We start from the raw sequence: 12,993 nt of genomic DNA, 5'->3' as shown, positions 1-12,993 counted from the left end.
GGAGGGAGCGCAGTTGTTACCTCCTCAGTTCTCATTCTGATGCACAAACTGAACCGTGTGTCCTGCTACCACCGCGCTGCAGCTCTGAGGCAAAGTCTTACACAGGCTGCAACTGAACTCAGCTTAATGCCATGTCCCCAAAGTGGTGAACTCTTCGGTTCCACTCCCAGGGTTTGTCTCGGCCTTGGGAAGGGGTTCCACATTAGCACCGGCTCTGTAGCATCCCAGCCCCTGCAGCGCTGCAACACGCCTCACCCCTGAAGGCACCGAGCGCTGTACTCTGGGACCTCGCTGAAACCAGCGATTTGCGTTATACCCAGAGCCGGGGGACACATCCTGCACTTCAGTTGCTTTATTGTTTGTATCTCCCCTCCTTACTTAATTCTCATTAATTTATTTTTCTCTACCCACAGTGATGATTTTTGCAAGCAAATAAGGAAGCGGTGCAAGTCTCATAGCTCTGCAGCCAGAGAACTGCCTCCTACGTGCAAAGAAAGAAGAGAGAATGAGGAGCTTCATTTCTTGCCATCATAAACAAGGAGGAAGCGACAAACGGAGGCAAGGCGGTCGAGCCACCTGCCTGTCCGGCAAATACCCTTGTGAACCGCAAAACCCCTGCCCTCTGCGGTGGACCGCAGCAGCCCTCGTCCTGCAAGCAGGGGCAGATTCGGTGTCCCAGGCTGGGTTTGCAGCTGCCTTGGCGGTTTCTGCTTCAGAGAAGGATTAGATTAGGATAGTTATTGGCAAGGAGAAGGTCTCTCCGTTAATGAGAGCACTGTACTCGCAGGCGGTGGCTTGCTGTTGGCTCAAGACGACTGAACAACACCAGCTTGCAGGAAAGGAGAGGCTGGCCGGGTCTCACTATCTTCAGGGCTTTAAGGACAGGCCTCCAAAGCTCTTTGTCTCCAGGGATCGTAATGTTAGTGGGAGCCTCAGACCTTGAAGAAACCTCCCAGGACCTCAGACCTCCCAGGAACGGCTCCAAAAAAGTCAGCTTTCCCACAAGGCAGCATCCAGGGAGAGTCAGTGGGGCCAGGGATGCCAGGAGCACTAGGGAACCGTGGGGAGCACAGACTCGGGAGGAGGGGAGAGAAGCTGGTGGCAGAGCTGCAGAGAGTCAGGAGGGACACTGAGCTGACCAACACAGAAATAACAAGAGCTCCTGCATGCCCACCTTCCCCAGGGCCCTGGGCCTGGTGCTGCCACCAGGGATGGCGGGGAGCGTGTGGGGACACCCCCGAAGCCACTGTCCCTTCTTGCCAACAGCAACAGCCGCTCAGCCCAGCTCTATGCCGGCAGGTGTGGCTGAGTCCTGTCCTCAGGGGATCTGAGGAGCCGTGACTCAGCTCTGCAATAACAAACTGCTACCGGGGAATTTTACTGATATATTTTTTACTGGGTGTGTGAGCTACTCAGGCTTAAGAAACAGCCTCCTCACAGATTTCCCCATGCGACCTCACACACTTACTTCAGCCAGCTCTCTCTTGCAGAAATAACAACCACTTTTATTCGGCTTTTGCTTTGCTAACGGGAAATGGAAGTAAAACAACAATAATTATATTCCCCTTTGTTCCAGAGCAGCGATGCAGCTGCAGAACGTACTTTGTGGAACGCAGCCACAACAGTCTTCCATTTGTTTCCATTCAGGGTTTTTTTTCCCCATTAACTTCTCGCTAATTCTGATGTTATGGAAATTCTCCACGTGCAGGAGATTATAGACATCTGCTCGCTGCCATGACCCAAAGCACATTCTGTTGGATAAGAAGGTTAATTTTCCATGAGCAGGAAAATTCAACTATACTAAAATGTTTGTATCTGTATAAATTCAGCTTTTCTTGTTAGCCTGTAAGGTTTCATTTTTCCATCCAACGAGGAGCTGAAATGGTTTGACTCCTAGAATTGCAATGGTCATCTGCTTTTCCGCGAATCTTCCTCTTCCAGCTCTCTGTAGCACAGGGAAAGCCTGTGAGAAATCCACAAGTGGTGATCCGTGCTGAAGTTGTGCTTGGGTGATCAGTCAGGCTTCTTTCACAAAGAAAACAGATAATGCTGCCTGAGGACAGCTGGTAGGCTCTGGGGCAGCCCTGTCTGCCAGGAGTGGCCGGGGGAAGGCGATTATAGAAAACAAATCTGCATTTACTCTGTGTCATCTAAAGCAAACAGCATTTCTAGATGGGGCTGGTATGGGCACGGAAAAATGTTAAGGATGCAAATATTGAGAAAGGTTGGAAGCACCTAATCTGAGTGCATTTCAGTTCATGATGGGAGGGACAGGAGCTTCCCAAGACCCTCTGTCACAGTCCAAGCACCTTTGGAGAATGAGGACTTACTCCCAGTACAGGGCAGGTGTGGTTTGGGCAGTTGATGGACAAAAGCAGCATCTCAAGTGCATGAGGTGGATTGGAGGAAGGAGAAAGAGCATGAGAAGGATTGGAGGGAGGGTAAAGATACTTGTTTCAGGCATCAGCAACATGGCAGGACTCAGCACTTTTCTTTCGCCCTATTTCTTTGTTGTTCCTGCCAAGTGCTGCTAGGAAAGGGTAGCGTAGGCCACTGTGATAAAGAGAGTATAGAGATAGTACAGCTCGTTTTAGAGTGTCACTAGTGCCTCCAAGCAGCTCCTAGGAATGGTACTGGCTTTTTTTTGCTTCCCTCTCACTTATCGCAGCCTTTGTTCACCAGAAGTTCATGCCATGGGCTATCAGGTTTCCTAAGGAGAAAGACCAGAAACACACTATTCAGAAGGTCCTTTTATGTGCATGGAACCGTGTGCATAAGAAGTAAGGTGAGTTTCTGCTCTCTCTGGCTTTGTTACTGATGGTTCACCTACAGTGACTGGTGTTTTACCATAATCTGTGATAATATTGAAATTATACCTGTTTCCTCAACCTCCTTCTCCCTTTCCCTCTCTTTCTCCCCTTCCCCCTTTCTTCTTACTCGTAATAAAGCTCTACAGCTGTTACTGAAAGTAACTTCTAACACCTCCAGACCTCTGGATTAGTGAAAAATGAGATCTGATACAAATCATTGCAGTGAGTTGTAGGTCTGACTCTGGCCCATGAGTCCTACTGGTGTGGCCAAGGCACGTGCGGATGGCCAGAGAACCTCCCGCAGGAGGGATGCCTTGCTGGATTTCCGCTGAGCTGGGAAGTATTTATTGTGACCCTTCATTTCTGTCGCCATGCCAAGAATTTTCTTGCAGGACCACTCAAAATTCTGAATCAAGCCTCAGAAACAGCTAGCTTAAAATCACCAGTAAGCAGGCTAATGTCATTTATTGTTTGCTCCTGGAAAACCATAATGCAAGTAAATAGTGTTTGAGTTTTACCCTGTGACCATGAGGGATTGAAATGTGCTTTTAAGGCACAGGCAAGTAGAAGTTCCCATCTGCTTACATAAGCTGTGAACTGAGACTGTAAGTGAAACCGGAGGTATTTGCAGCCGCACAGAAACAAGCAGCAGTATCAAAAAGGTTTGGTTTGGGCACTGTGTTAACCCCGGCACGGCAGCAACCACACGAGGTGCTCACAGGTTCTCCTGTTGCAAACCAACAGTGGTCAGCAAGGTGCAGACTTGGGAATGCTTCTATCCCAGGTTGGGGTGCAGGAGGTGGGTAGAGGAACTGAACTCCATTAGAGGAGGGTGGGAAGGCGAAGGAAGGGCAGGGTAGCTCATGATCTGCCCCTGCTGGGATGCTACTGGGAGACCTCTGGCTCTGTGCTGGTGCGTGGCAGAGCTGAGCAGCAGTTCCTGCATATCATGCTTCTCCTCGGTTTGCAGCCATGAGGCAGGTGTGCTTGGGCAGCTGCTGCTCTCCTTGGGGGAGACAGGCACAGCCCCGCATGCAGCTCGGGGTGGCGTTTATGCTGTGGCTTCTCCTGCAACAAGAGGGTTTCTGTGAGCTGTCAGGTTGGGTGCAAGCGTGTTCAGAGAGGCCAGGCAACACATGAGGGTCACAGAATCACAGAATCACCAGGTTGGAAAAGACCTCTTGGATCATTGAGTCCAACCATTCCTATCTGCCACTAAACCACGTCCCTGAGCACCTCGTCTACCCGTCTTTTAAACACCTCCAGCGATGGTGACTCCACCACCTCCCTGGGCAGCCTCTGCCAGTGCCCCATGACCCTTTTGGTGAAAAAGTTTCCCCTGACATCCAGTCTGAACCTGCCCTGGTGCAGCTTGACAATTCCCCCTTGTCCTGTCCCCTGTCGCTTGGGAGAAGAGGCCAGGTCCTTCCTCTCCACAACCTCCTTTCAGGCAGTTGTAGAGAGCAATAAGGTCTCCCCTCGGCCTCCTCAAGGCTGAACAACCCCAGTTCCCTCAAGTCAAGTGTCTGCATCACCTTCCATCGACCACCACTGCACAAACCCCATTGCTCCGGGCAGGCTGATGAGGCTTCTTTAGAAAGACCCCAAGCAGACCTAGTACAAGAATTTAGCGGTGTTTGCTCCAAGAGCAAGAGACAACCTGCAGGCTCATCACTATGAAGCTTCAGCCTAGCCATGCCAACCACGACTGCTGGGGTTGTCTGCGTGCTCTTGCTGAGCCCACTGTGCCTGGCAACTTGTCTGAGCCCTGGCTGCTAACAGCAGTGGGGCTTGGTGCTCTGCCCACCTTTGCTTTCTTCATCTTCTCAAAGATCACGTCCCCTGATGGCTCTCCGACTCCGCTGGAGACAAAGTCAGGCTGAATGTGAGGTGCAGCGTATCGAGATGTCAGGACAGGATGGCACAACCGAGAGAGACTGATGGCTGGTTGAGATTTAACCAAACTCATTCAAAGCTCCCCCGGCCGAATGCAAGGAGGATTCAGAACACTGCCTGATCCTTTCTTTTTAAGTAGATATTTTCCCAAACCAGAGAATCCCATGCTCCCATCACACACTCTTCTAAAGTTAATCAGTTTAACTACAGGGCCAGTATATGGACGTGGAGGGAGAAGCAAAATCATTTTGTCACACCCTCTCAGTGCATGAATAAGCCACGCCAACACGCTTTTCACGATATCTTTAACTTTTCTAAATGTCACAAAAACAAACAAGCAAAACAAGATTGTGGGCCTGAATCAGAAGGAACGATCTCTCTTATCTGCTCTTTTAAGTGAAGAATATCTACTGTTGTATGCTATTCATCACATATACAGGATGTTTATCATCCTACCACATGGCCATAAAATCCACATTGTTGAAATATTGTCATTTATCAAATGAATTTGAATAACATCAACAATTGAAATAAATGTTTTACAGTATATAGTTCCAGTATATTCACAGTACAAAAATTGTGCCAACAGTTAGTGGGAGCAATCGGTGTTCAACGTTGATAAATCAAGTTTCCTTCTATAGTTCGTACAAATTCTTCTGCCCTGAGACTAAAATACAGAAAGACACGTTATATCTCTATACACCACACAAATACCAGCAAATCTCCGTATTATATTTACAAGCTCTGTAAATATGTGCTAAAAATGCTATGTTTATGGAAGGTAATTTTAAAGAAAAATTACTTGCTTCCTGAAAGGAAGGGAAGTTTTATTGTTGGAGGGAGGAATTATGAACAAATTCAGCATCTTTCTTGTAGGATACCTGCAGGACATTAAATTGTATATTGTTTAAATTATGTAAGTTTCTTTTCTCCGTGTTAGCAAAACCAAAGACTCAGAAATGCAGTGCACAAAGTGGTCCTTCCCGCTGCTCCATCACTTCCCTCCCCAGAACGCCAGAACAGCTGCGGTCGCTCTCAGCTGGCGAGAGCTCATGCTGGGGAACCAAGTTTGACTCCAGCTGCCCCTTCCCTTCAGCTGCTTGTTTTTGCTTAGGGCTGCTGCTGCCTTTCAATGTGTGTTCAAAAAATTATCTGTACGTGTGAAAAAGCATGTGGCACGTAGGTGAATTGATCCCTGGTTTCTAAAGAAATTCAGCGCACACATCTCCCAGGTAATTGCGGATGCCGTGTGCACACAGGGAAACATCTTCCAGGCTGCAGTTAAGCGTTGCACTGGGAAACAGGGTTTGTTTGTCAAAAAGGTGTTATCTTAATGCCAGCGAAGCCTCAGGTTGTTATTTATAAGGTAACTTTTCTTAAGGATTATACTTCCTAAAATGTGGCAAGAGCACATTCTGCTTTAAGTTGTCTTTTGCTTAGCGCATGTAGTTTGATTCATGTCCAAGGTCCCATCTGTTGTTTTTTATTGTTTTAATCTTAATACCTTATTTCAATCTGCTTGCCTCCTCAAATCCCACCAGATATTCTGGAATATTAACTAGGATTTTACAGGTTTTGTGTGAAGCAAATTCTGTTATACTTGTCCTATATTTTCAAATGTCTTTTTCTCCCGTTGATGTTGAACACCCACATAAACAAACAAAACAAACTCACTCTGCAGGGGAGAGATGAGAAACGCAGCGAGATATCCTGGGGCATAATCTAATGTTTAGATTAGACTCCCAGAATCTTTAATCTTTCAACCTTCAATATTACTTGCAGCAACTGTAGGCAAAACAATTCCAGGCAGTACATTGCTCTTTCACGTATGCTGCTTTGCATTAATTTAATTTAGAATAAGACAAGAACATGTTTGAAGCTACTTGGAGCAGAGTCATTTTTCATAGGGTTTGCTATTATTACTATTATCTTTAGCTGTACATTTCTCATAGATATTTCTATGAGCGGTGAGTGGTTCTACTTATAAACTTTCAGGCCTTAGTACAACAAAACTCCCGATGTGATGACACCAAGCTGAGTGGTGCAGTTGTCACACTGGAAGGACAGGATGTCATCCAGAGGGACCTGGACAAGCTGGAGAAGTGGGCCTGTGAGAACCTCATGAGGTTCAACAGGACCAAGTGGAAGGTCCTGCACCTGAGTCGGGGCAATCTGCAGTTTCACTACAGGCTGGGGATGATGCGGTTGAGAGCAGCCCTGTGGAGAAGGACTTTGGAGTGCTGATTGACGAGAAGCTCAACACAAGCTGGTGATGTGCACTCACAGCCCAGAAGGCCAACCATGTCCTGGGCTGCATCAAAAGAAGCGTGGCCAGCAGGTCGGTGGAGGGGATTCTGGCCCACTACTCCTCTCTTGAGAGACCTCATCTGGAGTACTGTGTCCAGTTCTGTGTCCAGTACTGTGTCCAGAACTGTGTCCAGTTCTGGAGTCTCCATTATAAAAAGGGCATGGAGCTGTTGGAACAGGTCCAGAGGAGGCTACAAGGATGATCCAATGGCTGGAGCACCTCCAATATGAGGACAGGCTGAGAGAGTTGGGCTTCTTCAGCCTGGAGAAGAGAAGGCTCAGAGGAGACCTCATAGCGACCTTCCAGTACCTGAAGGGGCTACAGGAAAGCTGGGGAGGGACTGTTCACAGAGGCTTGTAGTGATAGGATGAGGGGCAATGGGTGTAAACTGGAGAGGGGCAGATTTAGACCACACATAAGGAGGAATTTCTTCACGCTGAGGGTGGTGAGGCACTGGCCCAGGTTGCCCAGGGAAGCTGTGGCTGCCCCATCCCTGGAGGTGTTCAAGGCCAGGCTGGATGGGGCCTTGGGCAGCCTGGTCTGGTGGGAGGTGTCCCTGCCCATGGCAGGGGGGTTGGAACTGCAAGATCTTTAAAGTCCCTTCCAACCCAAACTATACTATGATACCGTTCTCTCCTCTTCAGCTTGGTTGTTTGTTTTTTTTTCCCTCCTCCTTTCTCTTTGTTGTTTCTGATTGAAGCCTCCTTCACTTAAAAAGCCCCAGGACGCCCTTCTGAAGGGCTCCATCCTCTGTGGCTGACAATTCTTACAAACCTGAAAAGTGAGACTATGTGTGCAAGCTCTTCAGGATGCTTGGGACTGGCCTACCCAAAGCCTTGAAGGTTAAAGCTCTTGTCAGAGTCAAGAGCTTCTTATGAGAGGTCAGACTGGCAAAAGAGAACAAGACGGATGCGTTTCTGATGATGCGGTTGTTATGAAGTTAGGTCTTGCATTCTCGATTAATTAAATTTCTTTTGAAGGATATGATGCTTGCTCACTGGTACTGTAAGGACTAGTAAAATGGCCTGCAGGATAGCAGGATGGATCAACCAAAACTGGCTACAAGAGGCTCTGCCCAGTCTTAAGAACAATATTGGGCTACCCTTCAAAGTGTCTATTAAGGGAAGGCACCAGAACCCTGGCAAGTCACCATCAGTTCTGCTGTATCTCTTTCTTAAAGTGTGCAATTTACTTAAGTTGCCTTAAAAATCATACACACAGAGCCACTTCCCAGTCCTTTTCTCATAGCCATTGCAAGCCATGCTAGTGTACTATGGCAAAGCAACATAACCCCAGATACCCCACTTAATTAGTGAAATATCCAGGAGATAGTGCTCTTAGTGCTAGGAATGAGTGAGAGGCAGAGAACAGCATGGGCAGCGTACTGCCAGCATAGGAGGTTAAGGGGTCTTGTAATTCCCTCAGTGACTCCATGTACGTATTGAAAAAGGGAACCTGAGCTTCATGCTGCTCCTCAGGTAAATGCCCAGCACATCTAGAGAAATAAATTGAACTTGTTGCTGCTTTTCTGTCGGCCCAGGACAGCACACAGTTACGCTGAAGCAGGTTAACCTTGGCAGCATTTGTTTCATTTCTTTGCTGAAATATTCAGCCAAGAGCAGAAGATGCAATCTCCTTTGGAGTTCTTCCTGCTGTGACAGCACCCATTGCCCGTGCCAGTACAGTTGCTCAACAGGCTCTCATCCGTTGGACAGTTTATTCTCCCCACAAATGCTGGGGTTGTTTTGAAGCAGTGTGCCAGAAAGATATAAAATATTCTGAACACATTCTAATTCCTGTTACTGTATTGAAGTGGCCAAAAATGAAATGTATTGATTCAGATTTATTTGCGTGATGCATGTTATGAAGCCAAGTCACGACTCTGAATGCAGAAGATATCTGTGGCAATTATAGTACTTCTCACGTTATTGTCACACTGCAAAAATGGCACTGCTCCACACAGTTGTTAGGGGAATATAAAGCACAGCATTTATGTATACTGCTCGTCAGCAGTTGTATTGCTTTGCATGCATTAGACGTGAAAGCTGAACATGTAAAGTCATGTACTCAGACCTAATCAAACACCATGTACTTCATACATTCATTTGTTTAAACTGTAACAAATGCGTTACAACAGGATCTTACTCCTACACTTTATGGAAATAATGGAAACAGCTAAAGCAGGATTATGAATTACTCGAAAATAGTTGTGAAACTTTTTTTTAATTACACAAAAAAACCTAGACCAAAACCCCAGCCCCCAGTAACTTGGATCCAGTTCCCCCCAGACTCTCCTTGTAATTCACACCTCACAGGATCTATGTTTTGTTTGGGCTGTCACACTCCTTACTGCTTTCCGACTTTGCCAAACACTGAGCAGGCCAACTTTGAATGACACATTTGATCTGGTTACATGTGGAAGCTTTAGGCTGTGGTTTCTTCACACCCATGATGCCCTTACTCAGGCCTTAATGCCTAATGCAGTGGTGCAGTGATCCGGAAAATAGAAATGAACCTCGTTGTTGGCATGGAGGTGATGAGCCTTCTACCAGTGTCACTTGAAACAGCTTTTTACTGACTTCTGTCAAATTAGTGACTCCAGACGCACTGGAGTTACACATGATCCCCATCCACTGGATCCATCTCTGCGCCTTCAGCTCCTCTATGCCTCATATTTTAATTAACTCCTTGGCCTGCATGAGCTTAGCAGACACTGATATGCTCAAGTGCCACCCCCAGGAGATGAGGAGCACGCCACACCTCACCAGAGGCTTTCCGAGATGTACCGCTTCGTAGTCGTTGTGAGGGACTAAACCTAGGCATTGCAGATGTGCAAGCTGTTGGATCTCTCTTAAAAGAAGGCGTGCAGTGAAACCTGCAGTTCAAACAAGTCAATCCAAGCACATGAAGAGTGCCCTCAAAGGCAGACTGCACAAAAACAATTTGCAACCTGCTGAAAATAGGGACACAAAAAAGTGAGGGAAGCGCTCAAAACAGTAACCATAAAAGAACAGCAGAGAAACAAGCGTTGAAGAGGTTTTACTAAGTGCGCAGGACCAAACCTCACTGTATGGCTATCAAAGCAGCTGATAGAATCACAGAAATTTTGGGTTGGAAGGGACTTTAAAGATTTTGCAGTTCCAACCCCCCTGCCATGGGCAGGGACACCTTCCACCAGACCAGGCTGCCCAGGGCCCATCCAACCTGGCCTTGAACACCTCCATAGATGGGGCAGACACAGCTTCCCTGGGCAACCTGGGCCAGGGCCTCTCCACCCTCATGGTGAAGAAATTCCTCCTTATGTGTAGTCTAAATCTGCCCCTCTCCAGTTTACACCCATTGCCCCTCATCCTATCACCACAAGCCTTTGTAATCAGTTCCTCCCCAGCTTTCCTGTAGCCCCTTCAGGTACTGGAAGGTTGCTATAAGGTCTCCTCTGAGCCTTCTCTTCTCCAGGCTGAAGAAGCCCAACTCTCTCAGCCTGTCCTCATATTGGAGGTGCTCCAGCCCTTGGATCATCCTTGTAGCCTCCTCTGGACCTGTTCCAACAGCTCCATGCCCTTTTTATAATGGAGACTCCAGAACTGGACACAGTACTCCGCGTGAGTTCTCACGGGGGAGTAATGGCCATAGTGTTCTATAGCAACATAGAGGAACACTGGAAAGAAGCAGGTAAGCTCTGGCACCCCAGAGCAGGCATTTGCAATAGAGAAAGGATTTATGGATCCCTTCACGGCTTGAAGCCGCTGCAGTGTGTTTACCCGCCGTCTGAATCATCTAAACACACGAACCCCGGCCCGTTCCACGCCTGTGTCCACCGCTCGGACGGACACACCGGGTTAAAGGGCGGCGGCAGCCCACCGGTGGTGATAAAAAGCTGCGCTGAAGATGCAACTAATCTAAAGAGAAAGAGTAAACACCGCAATTAATGGAAAGGGGGTCAAGTCTGCCCGGATATTAACCGCGTATCGGGAGCCTTTACTGCTGGGCTGGCGGCGAGGCGATTGGACGAGCGGCTGCCGCCCCCCCCGCCCGCAGCCCAGCACGGAGGAGCCGCGCCAGCCCCGGGGGCGCCGCGCACGTGCGCTCGGACACTCGGCGGCGGAGCCCGCGACCAATTGGAGAGCGTGGGGGGCGTGGCGCTGCGCGGCTCGGCCAACGGGAGCGCGCGGAGGGGCGCAGCGCGGCCAATGGGAGAGCGGGGGGTGCAGCGCGGCCAATGGGCATGCGGAGAAGTGGGCGTGGCGCGGCGCGTCTTGACCAATGGGAGAGCTCGGGGGCGTGGCGCGCGGGTGCTCGGGGGCGTGGCGAGGCGCGTTTTGGCCAATGGAAGCGAGAGGAGAGAGGCGGCGAGGCCAATGGGAGCGCTCGAGTGGGGGGGACCGCGGCGCGGCCAACGGGTGCGCGCGGGGGGGGCGTGGCGCGCGGCTGGGCACTATTGTTGATGAGGCGCTCGCAGGCCGGGCGGCAGCGCGGGGCCGCCTGAGGCGTCTCTGGTCCTTCCCGCAGGACACCATGTCGCACCAGCGCGTGAGGCGCGGCGGCTCCCCGACCCCGGGCGCGTCGCCGGGGGGAGGCGGCGCGGCGGCGGCTGGCGGCGGCGCGGCGGGGGCGAGCGGGCGGCCGCAGCCCATGCGGGCCACGGTGCCGTTCCAGCTGAAGCCGCAGCCGCCACACGGCAGCCCCACGCGGGGCGGCCCCGGCGGGGCCCCGCGCGCCTCCCGCAGCGCCAGCCCCGCGCGTGCCCCGCGAGGCGGCGCCGGCCCCGCCGCGGCCACGCAGACCCCGGCGGGAGCGGGGAGCAGCCCCCCCCCGCCCCGGCACCAGCACCTCTCGCCATGCGCCTCCCCGCAGCCCGACGGCAGGGCCCGCGCCCCGCGGCCGCCGCCCGAGCAGGGCAGGGGGTCCCCCGAGAGGAAGAGCCCCGGCTCTCCCGGCTGCAGAGGTGAGCGACGCGGGGGGGTGGCGGGGGAGTGCCGCGGCCACGGGGGCTGCGGAGAGGGGGCACGGCGCAGCGGCCACCCGGGCTCTTCGGGGGCGATGAGGACGCACAGTGGCCACACGGGTGCTTGCGGGGGGAGGGGGTCGCATAGCGGTCACAGCGGTGCTTGGAAGGGGAGGGCAGTGGCCGTAGGAGACGCGTAGTGGTCATAGGCGTGCTGGGGAGGGAAAAGGGGTGACAGTGGCCACACGGGGTGTTGGGTTGGGGGTGATAGTGGCCACACGGGTGCTTGGTGGGGGGGAACACAGTGGCCATATAAGACACATAGTGGTCACAGTGTTGCTTGGGGGGGACAGGGGAACGACACAGCAGCCACAGGGGTGCTTAGAGGGACAGGGGGGACGAGGGCCCTTAGTGGTCACAGGGGTGCTTGGGTCGGGGGAGGGGAACACGACGCATAGGGGCTACGCCGGTGCTTGGGGGGGGGATGGGAGTGACACACAGCAGCCACATGGGTGCTCGGGGTATGGGGAGGACACGCATAGTGCCCACAGGGGTATTTGGGGAGCGGGACACACACAGAGGAGTGCTTGGAGGGGGGATTGGGACGCACAGTGGTCACGCGGGTGCTTGAGGGGGTAGAGGGAGCACACAGTGACCATGTTTTGCGGAATCAAACCCCAGGGGTGCTTGGGGGGGCAGGGAGGGACAGTGGCTACAGGAGTGCTTGAGGGTGGGAAACGAGGGACGTAGTGGCCACAGGGGTGCTTGGGGCAATGGAGGCACACAGCAGCCACATGGGTGCTTGGGGGGAAGGGCCGGGCACAGTGGCCACACTGGTGCTGTGGGGAGGGGAGACGACACAGGGGTGCTTGGGGGGGACGAGGGCGCATAGTAGCCACAGGAGTGCTTGGGGTGGAGACACAGTGACCGCACTGGTGCTGCGGGGAGGGGGGACGACACAGCAGCCACAGGGGTGCTTTGGGGTGTGCGGGGAGACGTACAGTGGCCGCAGGGGTGCTTGGGGACACACACAG

At 51.6% G+C, this 12,993-nt stretch overlaps 1 protein-coding gene across 1 annotated transcript in view; it reads left to right on the top strand.

Moving 5' to 3' along the window:
- The first annotated feature begins 11,490 nt into the window (after positions 1 to 11,490).
- The window catches only part of FAM117B (family with sequence similarity 117 member B), a 28,061-nt gene continuing 26,558 nt past the window's right edge, over positions 11,491 to 12,993 (top strand). The window contains exon 1 of the mRNA XM_054070229.1: positions 11,491 to 11,959. Within this exon, the coding sequence (XP_053926204.1) occupies positions 11,530 to 11,959 (430 nt within the window). The 5' untranslated portion in view covers positions 11,491 to 11,529. The remainder of the gene's footprint in view (positions 11,960 to 12,993) is intronic.

This window comes from Cuculus canorus, chromosome 6 (assembly GCF_017976375.1).
Source record: "Cuculus canorus isolate bCucCan1 chromosome 6, bCucCan1.pri, whole genome shotgun sequence".
Classification (NCBI taxonomy): Eukaryota; Metazoa; Chordata; class Aves; order Cuculiformes; family Cuculidae; genus Cuculus; species Cuculus canorus.
Note: the sequence above shows the minus strand (reverse complement) of the source record. Positions and strands in the feature narration are given on the sequence as shown.